Source organism: Mixophyes fleayi, chromosome 5 (genome assembly GCF_038048845.1).
Source record: "Mixophyes fleayi isolate aMixFle1 chromosome 5, aMixFle1.hap1, whole genome shotgun sequence".
Taxonomy (NCBI): Eukaryota; Metazoa; Chordata; class Amphibia; order Anura; family Limnodynastidae; genus Mixophyes; species Mixophyes fleayi.
Genome location: NC_134406.1, coordinates 29,081,718 through 29,095,354, shown reverse-complemented (window position 1 = coordinate 29,095,354; position 13,637 = coordinate 29,081,718). Strand labels below are relative to the sequence as shown.

Below are 13,637 nucleotides of genomic sequence, written 5' to 3'. Positions count from 1 at the left end.
AAATTTGGGAAGATCTTCTTTTGAACAATACACTAAGGAGTTATGGAGCATGACAGGCAATCCTTGATTAGGCGACATACTGACAAGATAAAGTAAACTTCACATACTTATTTGCAAATGTTACAACTTTCTTTTTCTTATACTGAATAAACCTACATTTTAGGTGTAGTAAACTCTTAAAATAACACCTCTTTGTCTGTTTGTTAATACCCAGTCTCGCTTACTTTTACCTTTGCATTCTAGCTGGTCCATTGTGCAATATGATGTAGCACATGCCCTTGTGTTTCTAACTCCCATTGTCCTATAGATTGTAAGCTTGCGAGCAGGGTTCTCTTACCTCTCTGTCTGTATGTATTACCCAGTATTGTCTTATTAATGTTTGTTCCCAATTGTAAAGCGCTACGGATTTATCTATATAAATACATGTTAACAGTGGTCGAAGTGGAAATTTAAAAGTGGCGGTATGAAAAATGTACTGGGAATGTAAGTGAATGGAATTTAATAGTCTTACAATGAAAGCAGTAGGAAAAGTGGCAGTATGGCGTACCCCCGTATACACCTCCATTTCCACCATTGCATGTTAATAATTGCTAATGGTAAATAAATAATCTATATATATAAAATAAGAAGTTTGTTTGCTGGTGAGTATCTTCCACCGCTCTCAAGGTAACGCTGCCAAATCTCACAGCTATTAAGCATAGAAAAGTAACCTATTTGACCGCAAAGCGAAAAAAGCGTCAGATCGACAAATATTGAAAACATCATTTATGGTTGTAAATAATTGTTTGACTGCTGGAAGGGAACCTCGCAACGACACGACATATCGACAACGCCAAAATGCAGCAAATCTTAGTTTCTAAATAGCATTTTTGGTCTATTTATCGAATAATTTTCAAATATATAAAAACTGCTACATATTACAAATCGGACCCATGCAACAGCCGGGTGACTCTGCCAGTAAACAATAAAAATATAAGCATGATTGCTTCCATAACGACAAATAATCAGTCTTATAAAAGTGAGAACTTCAATATTTTGCTACAGAAGACTGAATACTGTCTGACACTTTGCAGAGTGCATTCTGTAGATAGACCTGGCTTTCTTCAATGCTTATGTGGTTTACAATCATCTATACCTAATTAGTTCTCAAGGACAAACATGTTACACTCCAAAGGTCTAACACAAGTATGTGATCCAAATGCAGAAAATAGATGGATAGGAACTATGTTCTCCAGTTTTGAGAATACTCTGTTCTTTCTTTTCATTCATTAAGCGGTCAGATGGTTAATTATATGCCAATATGCCAAGAATACGCAACAATACAACTTCCATCCTTATTAATCAATTCATAACTGCTTGAGTCAGAAACAAATAGAAATGAGTGACATTTTGAAAACTATTACACAGAATATTCGTATCACTCCACATTTCACCACGAGAGTTCACGCATTTCGCCAACGGACTTAAGGCTTAAATGCCCAGTCCTATCCATTCACACCACAAAGCAGAATCAATTGACCATTGTCGCACCTATGCAAAACAGTCTGTTCTGATGTGAGACAGCACAAAATGTGCGTAAAATTTCGCAGGAGCTTAGCTCATGTCTAAAAGAAGCCCTTTATACATAAATATTTTCCTACACTACTAAAAAAAGGTGATTTTCCATATTTTTAATAACTAAAGTAATATATCTGAGTCTACTCATAGTACATTTAACAACCTCTGTAGCTTAGAATTAAAAAGTAATAAGATAACATGCTTCCTCCAGAAATGTACTCACGCTGCTGAACGCCTATGAAGGAAATCCCGCTCCCTGACTGACTTCCGTAATTTTAAATTTATCCTCTCTTCATACTGCTCCGCCCTCTCCCTCACTATACAATCCTTCTTTAAGTCCCTCATCTCTTCTCATTCCTCTAATCCCCGTCACCTCTTTGCCACGTTCAACTCTCTCCTCCCCCTTCCCCCCCACCCAACCCGCTCTTCCTCTCTGCTACCGACTCTGCCTCCTTTTTCTACTATAAAATTGAGGACATCAGACTCAATATCTCCTCTTTCCTTCCCTCTCCTGCCACCCTCTTCAAGCCACTTTCCTCCAGCAACCAACTCTGGTGCTCCTTTTGCCCAACTCCCTCATCCTTTCCTCTCCCCCATCTACCTGCAACTTGAATCCCATTCCCTCTCACCTCCTTCGCTTCTTTCCTTCACTGCCTGATCATTCCTAGCAGACCTCTTCAATCTGTCACTCTCCACTGGCATCGTCCCTTCCTCAATTAAACACGCCCTTATCTCTCCTACTTTCAAAAAAAAAAACAGTCTTGATCCCACCTCACTCAATAACTATCGCCTAATTTCACTTTTCCCCTTTGCCTCTAAATTACTCGAGCGGGTTGTCTGCAAACGCCTCACCAGACACCTTTCGGATAACTCCCTCCCTGACCCTCTCCAATCCAGTTTTCACCCCCCCACTCCACTAAAACTGCCCTGGCCAAAGTCACTAATGACCTCCTCTCAGCCAAATCCAGGGGTAACTTCTCCCCACCCATCCTCCTTGACCTCTCCGCAGCCTTTGACACCATGGATCACCCCGTCCTGCTGCAGACCCTTTTCTCCCTCGACCTCTCTGGCTCTGTCCTCGCTTGGTTCACCTCTTACCTTGCTAACCGCTCCTTCTCTGTCTCCACATCTGGTTTCTTTCCCCCCTGCTCTGCTCTCCTTGTAGGAGTCCCTCAGGGCTGACTCTACGCCATCTCCTATTGGTTGTCCTCCTGCTTTCTCAAAATGAACATTGCTAAGACAGAACTCATTGTCTTCCCTCCATTCAAATCATCATCCCACCTTAACCGCTCTATGACTGTCAACGACACCACCATCTCTTCTGTTCCCCAACTCCGCTGTCTGGGTGTCACCTTTAAATCCTCCCTTTTTGCCCCTATATCCAATCCCTTGCCCAATCCTGTCGCTTCCAAATACGTAACATTGACCATATCCTTCCTATCTCAGGATGCCTTGAAAACCATCATCCAATGCACTCATTATTTCATGACTTGATTATTGTAACCTTCTCCACACTGGCCTCCTCCGCTCTCACCTCGCTCCCCTTTCATTCTACACTTACCGTGGCCGCAAGGCTTATCTTCCTTTCATACCGCTCTTCTCCTGCCTCCCCTCTCTGCCTGGCCTTACATTGGCACCCCTTTCCCTACAGAACTCTTTTCAAGTTCCTGACCATCACTTACATGGCCCTATTCCACACTACTGCCCCTTATCTCTCCAACCTCCTCTCCATTCACACTCCCTCCCACTCCCTGTGCTCGGCCAATGACCCCCACCTCTCCTCCACCCTGATCACCTCTTCCTCAAAGCCTACCAGCCATCCACCTTATCCATTCTCCATGCTCATTTTCTTCACCTCTCTCCTCCCGGCCCTTACTCACTCCTCCTGCACTTGATACCATCTTCTGACTCCCTCTGTATGTGCTGTCTGTTTGCCCTCCCTTTAGGATGTAAGCTCTTATGAGCAGGGCCCTCTTCCCTTCTGTCTTTACACCATTTCTTGTGCTCCAGCTTATCTGTTATTGTTATGTCTGGAGCTTCTGGAGTCTTGGTTTACTAGGCTTTTGTTCTGTACTGTTTTACCCTGTAATGTCTACTGTTTGTGCTGTGTACGGTGGTGCGGAATCCTTGTGGGGCCTAACAAATAAATGATAATAATAATAATAATAACAACTGTACATTCAAGCTCATTAAAAATGACATTTTTAATTGTGTCACTGTATTTGCCATGATCATACATAAATTGCAAATTAATGTTATAATCTTGTAAGTAGATTTGTGGTGGAAAAGTAAGCCCCTCCTTTTATTTAGAGCATTCTGGTCATGTATGGAAAGTCCCTCCCACCCCCTGTAGCTACATGATAGGGCAGGACAACCCATGCAATTGGTTTTTTTCTAAACAATATTGTGAAAAGCAGATTTCAGGTGGGGTACGGTATTCCGATGCTTGGGATATTGACAACCACTAATCCTAACGAATAGTTAATAAACGACATGATGAAAATGTACACTTACCTTTATAGTGATGGCGTTGATTTCTGAAGAGTCTTCTATACGACGGCTGGTAATTCTGAAGATACTGTATGCCTGCGCTGGATTGACGTCAGGTAAGTATCAGAAGCCTGGGCCGCCACCTAACCCCAATCCTAATCCTATCCCCAACTGTATGATTAGCATAACTCTTTAAATGTGTTCAGTGACGTCACAACTCAGTGCCGGCATTCAGCATCTTCGGAATTACCAGGCATCACTTTAGCAGACTCTACGGAAATCCCGTTGCTGTGAAGGCAAGTGTATATTGTCATCATGTCGATATTTATTTATTATTTGTTCTTGCCCTCTGCAGAACAGATAATGAGAGAAGGTGGTAATATAATGGGGGGAAAAAAATCGAAAATATGAAAAAAATCGCATTAACGTGCATATGTTCAGTCCATACATCTCACAATGTGTCCAGCTGTACATCGCTACCATATGCATCAGGTTTATGTCACAAATGTGTATACGCACGTACAGCAATATATAGAAAAAACACAGAGATAGTGAACACATAACATAGAAATTTACCACGCCACGTTACCCTATTTGTACATAATATAATAATGTAATGACCTGTGATATACTCAAGAGAAAATAGTGTCCTGCTGATGTTATTACTACGTGCGAAACTTGCATTTACTATATAAAGCAAATACAAACTACAAATTAAAATAAAATAAACTGAATAGAATTAAATTAAATATAAACATCTGTTATGTTCCCCTTTGCAAATTATTTTCTGTTGCAGTCCAAATGGAAATGTCAAATAAGTAATGCGAATAGACGGCCGCAATTTCCTATAATATAGCAGCCACTAAGGAAGGAAACAGTATTGGCTCGAGAAATGAATCTGGAAACATCCAATCAGAAGCGCCTAGCTAGCGCTGTTGATCGTCATCATCATCATCGTTGCGACTCCAGCTCATACGCTGCTTCCAGGTCTACTTAAGTTGCAAATAGATAATTATGCCCTTACTGTACTTAGCCTACAAATAAGGAAATAAGGGAGTGGAAACATGCCGGTATAGTAGTCATATACCATGTAACCCTACTCAATTCTGCTTTGGCTGCTGCCTAATTAAGATTTCATATAGGTTAACAAAGCTTGCTACAAACTATCCTAATAAATTCGCACTCCAAGTTCCATAAAGACAGCACCAATTTATTTTGTCTTGAAAGTGGAACTGTTAGGGCTTCCAGTTCCACTGCGCATATTTGAACCAGCAAAGCCGTCACGCATGTGCAGATCCACCAAGGTCAACCTTTGCCATGACTGGCGAAATGCTAAAAATCATCTTAACATTGCCAGCCAGTATCGTCGGGCAGCTGAATTACTGGCATAATAAGGCACCCCTGGGTGGTCAGCCAGCATGAAGTAGGTATAACTGGGTCAGATAAATCCGTTTATGTTCACAATATTATCTCGGTAAATTGCAGCAATAAGATTTTCTATGGCTGCTCTATGTTATCACCACTCATTAATAAACACGGGCCAAAGTCTGGTGTTTGTAGGTAAAGATGTTCTTCCACAGTCACAACTTTTGGGGGAAATTTACTAAACTGCAGATTCACCAAACTTCAGATTTTCATGTGATTTGATGTATACAGTGAGCTTCCCCAAAGGAAAAAAGACACATTAAGTCTTTTGAATAGAAAGAGCAGTTTTCAAACCATATTTGCGACTTGGGCACTTTTCTGGGAAACAATGCATTCCATTTAGAAAAAAAAAATAATATATGGTTTTGTCAGGTGAGATAGCTCAATCAATATGCAGTTTGATCAATCTCATCTGTCAAAAGGCAAAAAAAAATCCTGTTCCTTACATTCTCTAACAGACCACTCTACTCAGCATCGAGCTCAGTCCGTGTCCCCGTTTATGAAACTTTTATATATCTAATGGTGCTTTTTCTAAGAAGATCCTTTACACAAACCAAGATGTATTTTAGTATATATTTGTGATTTATTATTATTAGATCTTTTATATAATCCAAGTTGTATTTTAATATATATTATATGTATATTCCTTCGCCATTTTTCTTCAGTTACACAAGTGCTTTGTAGAGACTTGACATTCATGTGACTCACTATACAAGGATTATTATAATCAACTCCATGTAGATTGTGATTAGTCACATCTTTTATTAAAATATACATTGATACACCAACTTAAGTCATTACATGACTAACCGCTATTCAGCATTTGTTTGTATGTTTTTATATTCTCTATTATTGGTTTAATATTTCATTTACTTTCTGTTCTATCATCACCTTGCGAGCGCAGTTGGTACTTATTTATTTATATGTTTTAAGACAACTTATAATTTAGGTTTACTGGTCCTTTTATGATCAGTGCAAAAAGAAGTGCTTTTGCTGATATTGCCAGTTTGTATAGAGGAACACACCTAGCCAGTCCTCAGGACACAAATGAACATAAAACAGAACAACAAAGCACTAAAACTGGTAATAAAACAAGTGGATGTAATTACATTGAATTTATAAACCAAATAGAAACTTTTAGAAATAACTGTCCAATCTATATTATATTCCTGGTAAAGAGGGGCATCTCCGACATAAGCAACAAAGCTCCCTGTATTTAATGTTTAACAGTAGGATTTTCTTACCCGGTGTATGATCTGCATTTAGGTGAAGACGACCTCTTTGAGCCACTGTCCACTCCAAATCATCTGTCTTGTTTTGCGAGAGACCACATCCAATAAGACTGTTTCGATCTGGGCGTCCAAAACTGCAACTGCCAGGCGCGTTAGTGTACTCACCTAAGTGTATTTAAAATAATGGCAGCCGTAAATAGTTAAGCACATGTGAGACTTCCACTCAATATGTTCTCAGTTAGTTACACTAAAATCACTTTTCGATGAAAGCAAGCAGCAAGATAAATGCTTAATTTACTTAAATCGACTTCTGCTTTACTTCTCTCTCAAGAAACTCCATATTGTGCTGTTGGAACCATAGACGATTTCCTATAAGTCTATTAAGGGATTAACTCATCCTGGCTTAACACATTTACTTAATTTCACAGGGGAATTCAAATTTTTCATCACAGTACTTGCTTCAGTGATGTTCTACAGAGTGTGTAAATCAGATGATTTAAAATGTAAATACAATATATCCCTTGAAAAAGCTTATTTGATTTCATATTGGTTATTACCATTAATACTTTCTTATTTCATTATAAAATGAACGACCCTTTGTCAGATTTGGGACATCTAAAGAGAAAATACAGACTGTATGAGCAGGAAGGTAGACATAGTGATGGCCGATAGTAGACTCACGAACCTCCAACGGCCCACCGTGTATTCACCTGCACCCCCCTCCTGACCAGATAATCCTGAATACAGAATGTATGTGCAGGAAGGTAGACATAGTGATGGCCGATAGTAGACTCACGAACCTCCAACGGCCCACCGTGTATTCACCTGCACCCCCCTCCTGACCAGATAATCCTGAATACAGAATCTATGTGCAGGAAGGTAGACATAGTGATGGCCGATAGTAGACTCACGAACCTCCAACGGCCCATCGTGTATTCACCTGTACCGTACCCCCCTCCCCTCCAGACCACATAATCCTGGATCTTGGAGAAACTGTCCCATAGAAGAACTTTCTTACATATTTGCCGGATCTCTCTGAAAATTGTCTCTTTCTTGAATAAGGTACAGACCCTACTAAATTCCATTCTAGGTTGCATTTTCCAAAGAATCCCTGGACCTATCTTCTTTACTTCCACAAAATGCTGCCATCTCATGGTTGCAGCTAAATGTTTGATAGCTGAAGCATAGAAACAGTTGGCGTTACCCTCCATTTCTTTTCTCAAAGCCTGAATTATATTGTATATAGCAACCATGGGAAAACAGATCACCTCATCGATAAAGAGAACCATTTTGCTTTAGTCTGACCCCCTTAAATATTTGCAGATAGGCAGGAGCAAAGGCTGATTTGCTTAAAAGCCTGTGGAATAATTGAAATATTATGATTCCCCTCCTACATAACATAGTTATGTGTGAATATAATAAATGCTCTTTAATCTGAGTCTTGCATAACAAAAATATTGTAGTCATACAAAAGAAGAGCCTAATAAATATAGATATGTATTAACAAAAGCAATGCAGATAAAACAGGTAACGCAATAGAAAATAAAATAAAAGCAATACTCAACATATTGCAATAAGCACTATGGATAGAAACTTGTGGATGTGATAAAGGGTTTAGTATATACTTACTGCAGTCAGCTTCATCTGAAAAGTCCTTGCAGTCGTTCTTGTAGTCACATACTAGGTGGGATTCAATGCACTGTTTGTTTTTGCATATAAAATCTGTATCTTCTGGGCATTTTCCAGGCACCTCTCCAGCTGTACACAACATGACATTACAATCAATACTTAACTGAATCAATGTGCACTCCATTTCATTTGTTCGTTTAATTTTACTAACACTTTGCTTCTATTAACATTCTGCCTTCTCTTAACTATCATCTACAACACTATTCACTGTATTATCTGTATAATGTAGAAAAGTGAAACGTTTTAAAAACATATTCGTATGCTTAAATATGCGTTCTATGTCGGTACACACTGTGAACCTATACAAAAATATATACTTCTTATCTAGTCTGCATGTAGTTATCATACTTGTATCATCTAAGTTACAGTGTTTTATGAAATATGACTAACGCGTTTCACTTTATTTTCTAAAAACATGAGATATGCTTTTTAGGGTAGTGCAGGATAATGTTCATATGTGAGTATAAATGTTTCTATTAAAGATGAAAGAAGTTGCGACAAAATTTTGCACAGATCGAGTAAGAGGTTGTTTCATAGAGGACTGAGCTTCAGTGACACAAGCTTTTGCTTTGTCGTTCTACAAAATGCCCTTCCACACTGTGGGCCTGATGCTGAGTTAGATGCATGTTGGGCATAATTTTTGCTCAAAAATGTTGTTTGCAAAAATATAGTATTTACACCCATATGATGAGTCGGAGGCATCTCAAGACGCATCCAGCTCTGCACCTTTAGCATATAAGTCAGGTTTACACCAAACATACCACGTCCCACATACAGATACAACCAAGTCAACATTTGTTTTGATAGCGAAAAACACATTTATTTGTCTTGATATAATATGGCAGATATATTATTCCTTCTTGCATATGAATGAAAGTAGCAAGTATTATTATTATTATCATTTATTTGTTAGGCGCCACAAGGTATCCGCAGCGCCGCACACAGTACTAACAGTAGACTATACAGGGTGAAACCATACAGAACAATGAACAAAAAGTACCAATACTTCAGAAACTCAGGCCAGTCATATGCAGTAAAGACGGAGCGGAAGAACAGGTATGGAGACAAGAGGGAAGGGGGCCCTGCTCATACAAGCTTACATCCTAAGGGGGGGGTAAACAGACCAGGCACAAGAGGAGCCAGTTGAGGCAAGAGGAGAGAAGGGAGGACAAGCAAAGGGAGGAGATGGGGGTTAAGTAGATGGTTGGTAGGCTTTGAGGAAGAAGTAAAATGATTAACTATTAATTATTGTTATTAATAATATAATAATATACACATGATCAATTAAGAAGGCACTTATCTGCTTCAGAGGTGAATTTGCAATCAGCCAATCAGAAGCGGCCGGCTAGTGCTGGCGACAGCCATCATTAACAGAGTGTAGTTGCACCTGCCCTCTAGCAGGTACAAAAGATATAGCTCTTGACATGTGTCTAAGTCCTGGTCTGCTTCACACACCCTTACTATACCCAGCAGATATCTAATCAGAAGCGGCTAGTAGAAAACAGATGTACATCCAGATCTACATGGGCCCGTTAATTACCTTAGGGCATAGCATGGATACACAGTCTAAAGAAGTCCATGATTACAGGTTGAAATGGACCATTGGCCACAAATCAAATTGCACTTGCCATGTTCATCACCAACAATACACATCAGTGCATCAGTCTACTAGCATTTAATGTTAAACTTTTATTCCAAAAATTCTCACTTCTTCAGCTGGATACAAAAAAGCTGATCCTGGACCAAACTTCGGAAACTTAAATATATCTCATCAGTTTTCTCTCCCTTGACCCCACTGTTTGCCAATCAGTCCTTTCCACTCGGAATCAAGGAAAAGGTGTTTAAAAAGTGGTCTCAGGTGGGGATCGTTCGCGCTGGCCAGCTGATGGGCCCATCTGGTGAGCATCACTTTGAATATATATAGGCCAAGTGGAGTTTACCCAGCTCAGAGCTTTGGCATTATTTACAACTTAAACACTTCTTAAATACAGAGTAGGTGCTCATAGGTGCTAGTAGGGAATTGACATTATTCAGGACTGTGTGTGTGTCTCCTATATACCTTATGCATGTCCTTTCTGTTATTTATAAAATCCTGATTGAAAATCATTTTGCCTCTTTGCCAAAGTTTACATAAGACTGGGAAAAAGATTTGGGCAACCTGGTTCAAGAAAATTGGAACAATATTTTTCAGATTACCCAAGCCAGCTCACTTAGCATTTTGGTGTTTGAGACACAGTAAAGTCCTCTCCAAATGGTATCGCTGCCCTAATGTCCTTGCTAAAATGTACCCTGGGACCTCTAACACTTGTTGGAGATGTAATTTGGCTATTGGGACAACATTACACATTTGATGGGAATGTCCATCTTTAAGACCATTTTGGGATGGAGTCATTGCTACTTCAAAAAATTATGAAAGCTGAAGTACCAGATGATCCAGGTTTTGCTTATTAAACCTGACAAAGATTCCCATTATATAAAAAAATCCTTGTTAAAACATCTAAATAGTGCCCCAAAGGCAGTGATTCCTGTGCATTGGAGAGCCTCCTCTCCTCCAACTCTGAAGAAATGGCTCATCCGCATTGAATCTTATAGGCATATGGATAATCTGATTATCTCCTCTTCTGATAGGTTTAATGATTATTGTACCACTTGATTCTACTGGCAGGACTTTCAAGACACCAAAAAATATTCTTTGTTATCCAATTAGTCCTCCTTTTGCGGAGTTCCTTGATGGGAGTTACACTTTTTACGATCTTATTCATTTGCCCATTACCTAGTTGCCATTGAAGACTGAAATCCTTTTACAAAGGACCTTTCCCCTTCTTTCCTTCCTTCCCATCACCTTCCTTTATATGTTTAACCTTGTTTGGTTTATTTTTTGCATATTTTCAATGTTTAGCTAACTAGGGCATTTAATCACATAAATGTTAGACTTTGTAAAATTGGCTGATTAAAGATTGGAAACTAGAACTTTTTCTTTGCCGGATTTAATGAGAATTTGTTTTTGCAATCAACCCTCCATACATCAATACTATATGTCAATTTGTTTTGTTATTTTCTTTAAAAATTTACTCAATAAAAAGTTATTGCGAAAAAAAAAAAAAAGCTGATGCTGACATTTAGCGCTAGCGCTGGTTAGAGGTTCAGGGCCTGATTTAATAAAGCACGCAAAACGCACGTAAATCGGGCATACCCATGTCCATATCCAACAAAGAGCAGATCTGAAGATATGTCTCTTGTTGAATATAGGTCTGGGTACGAGCTAGTCTAACAGACAATAAACTGCATGAGACGTCCAATACATATGTAGAGCATAAAGTCCCAAAAGAAAGCACAGAACAAAAATGTAATTAATGTAACCTATTAATAATATAGGGCCCGATTCATTAAGGATCTTAACTTGAGAAACTTCTTATTTCAGTCTCCTTGACAAAACCATGTTACAATACAAGGGGTGCAAATTAGTATTCTGTTTTGCACATAAGTTAAATACTGTCATTTTTTTCATGTAGCACACAAATACTTGATAGCTTATTTGTACACTGAAATTTAAAGTTGATATTTGTGTGCTACATGAAAAAACAGTCAGTATTTAACTTATGTGCAAAACAGAAAACTAATTTGCACCCCTTGCATTGTAACATGGTTTTGTCCAGGAGACTGAAATAAGAAGTTTCTTAAGTTAAGATCCTTAATGAATCAGGCCCATAGTCATTAAAGACAAAATCTTTTAAAAAAAAGTTCCTTTTGTCCCATAAATAATTTTATTAATATGTTTTAATTTTTATAGTTGTTCCTGATTGCAAACACATGTTCTAACATGCATACACAGCAGTCATCACCAGTAATCAGCACTTACACCCAACCTGTAGATGGAGCCAGTGATATGACAGAAAACACATACATTTGAGATGCTCAAAGTTTGAATCGGACATTGCTGTGTGCGCTCCAGCTTGGCAAGCCCTTACTGTACATTGACTACGGGCATACTCCAAATCCCCCTCCCCCCGTTCCACCCATGACATTGTAGGCTGTAATAAGGGTAATTTGCCCTTATAGATGCAACGGATGTTGCTGCGTTTTTTGGTGTACGTCCGGTTCTGGGCGTGCGCAGAACGATTTTATGCAAAAACAGCACCTATCGGGATTTACGTTCCATGCACAGAGGCTCCTGTACTGTAACTGTCACTGCCCCATTATGGTAGTGATACAGGAATACACTTTATATAGACAATATTTCTTGACTCCAGAGATTCCAGACACCCGGCCTTACTTTCACCTCTTTAGAGTCCTTCTTCAGCTGCTCTGATTCTGGACTAGGCTTGTCAGTCTCTTGCTCACTTTAGGCCTGAGTCATTAAGGAAAGTAAAGCATAAAAAAGGAGTAACTTTGCACCTTGGCAAAACCATGTTGCATTAGATGGGGAGGTATATTTAAAATGTGGGGACGGATTTATAGTTGGGATGGGACATTTACTAGATCAACTTTAAATTTCAGTGTAACAATAAAGATATCAAGTATTTTTGTACCCAATGGAAAAGCAGCTGGAATTTTCCTTCAGTGCGAAATATACTCATTTGCACCCCTTGCATTGTAACATGGTTTGTCCAGGATCAAATGTACTCCTTTTTTTTTTTTTGCTTTGCTTTCCTTAAATGACTCAGGCCTTTTAAATGGATTTAGACACATACATGGGGATCATTAACTTTACTGCATGTAAAAGATATTTGTTAATACATCTGAAATTCAAAATAGTATACTGAAACATTGTAGATCAACAGCCCCAATGTTATCGTGGAATATTATAGTTAAATGTAACAGCAAAGAAAAAAACCATGAACATGCAAGTGCAATGTAACAAGCAATTTCAATTTTTTTTCGTTCTGAATATACAGAACTGTTCTGAACACCAAGTAACATAGAAAATTTCACTGTCCTCTGCAACATATATTTTTCCTAGATTGCTGTAAGTCTACATGTATTGCATTAGTCAGCAACATAACTTTCACTGGTCTTCACTTAAAGACCAAGGTCAGGAAAAAGTCAGAAGATGATTAAGACACAAGGATATTAGAAGGTGTCTACTCTCCATTCATTAGATCGAGAGCAAGTGAAGTCAGCCTCCGCTATGTGCACGTAATTCAGAAACCTGAAGGTGAATGGAAATAAACAGCTAAGAGGTCACTTCTCCAGTGATAAACTCATTACTTTTGTGAACTTCCCAGTGAGTTTGAAAGTCAACTT

General features: G+C 38.9%; 1 protein-coding gene across 1 annotated transcript in view; it reads right to left on the bottom strand.

Moving 5' to 3' along the window:
* The window catches only part of MALRD1 (MAM and LDL receptor class A domain containing 1), a 334,428-nt gene that overhangs the window by 93,139 nt on the left and 227,652 nt on the right, over positions 1–13,637 (bottom strand). Inside the window, exons 29-30 of the mRNA XM_075211472.1 lie at positions 8,334–8,462; positions 6,717–6,869 (exon numbers count right to left, since the gene is read on the bottom strand). Of these exons, the coding sequence (XP_075067573.1) occupies positions 6,717–6,869; positions 8,334–8,462 (282 nt within the window). The remainder of the gene's footprint in view (positions 1–6,716; positions 6,870–8,333; positions 8,463–13,637) is intronic.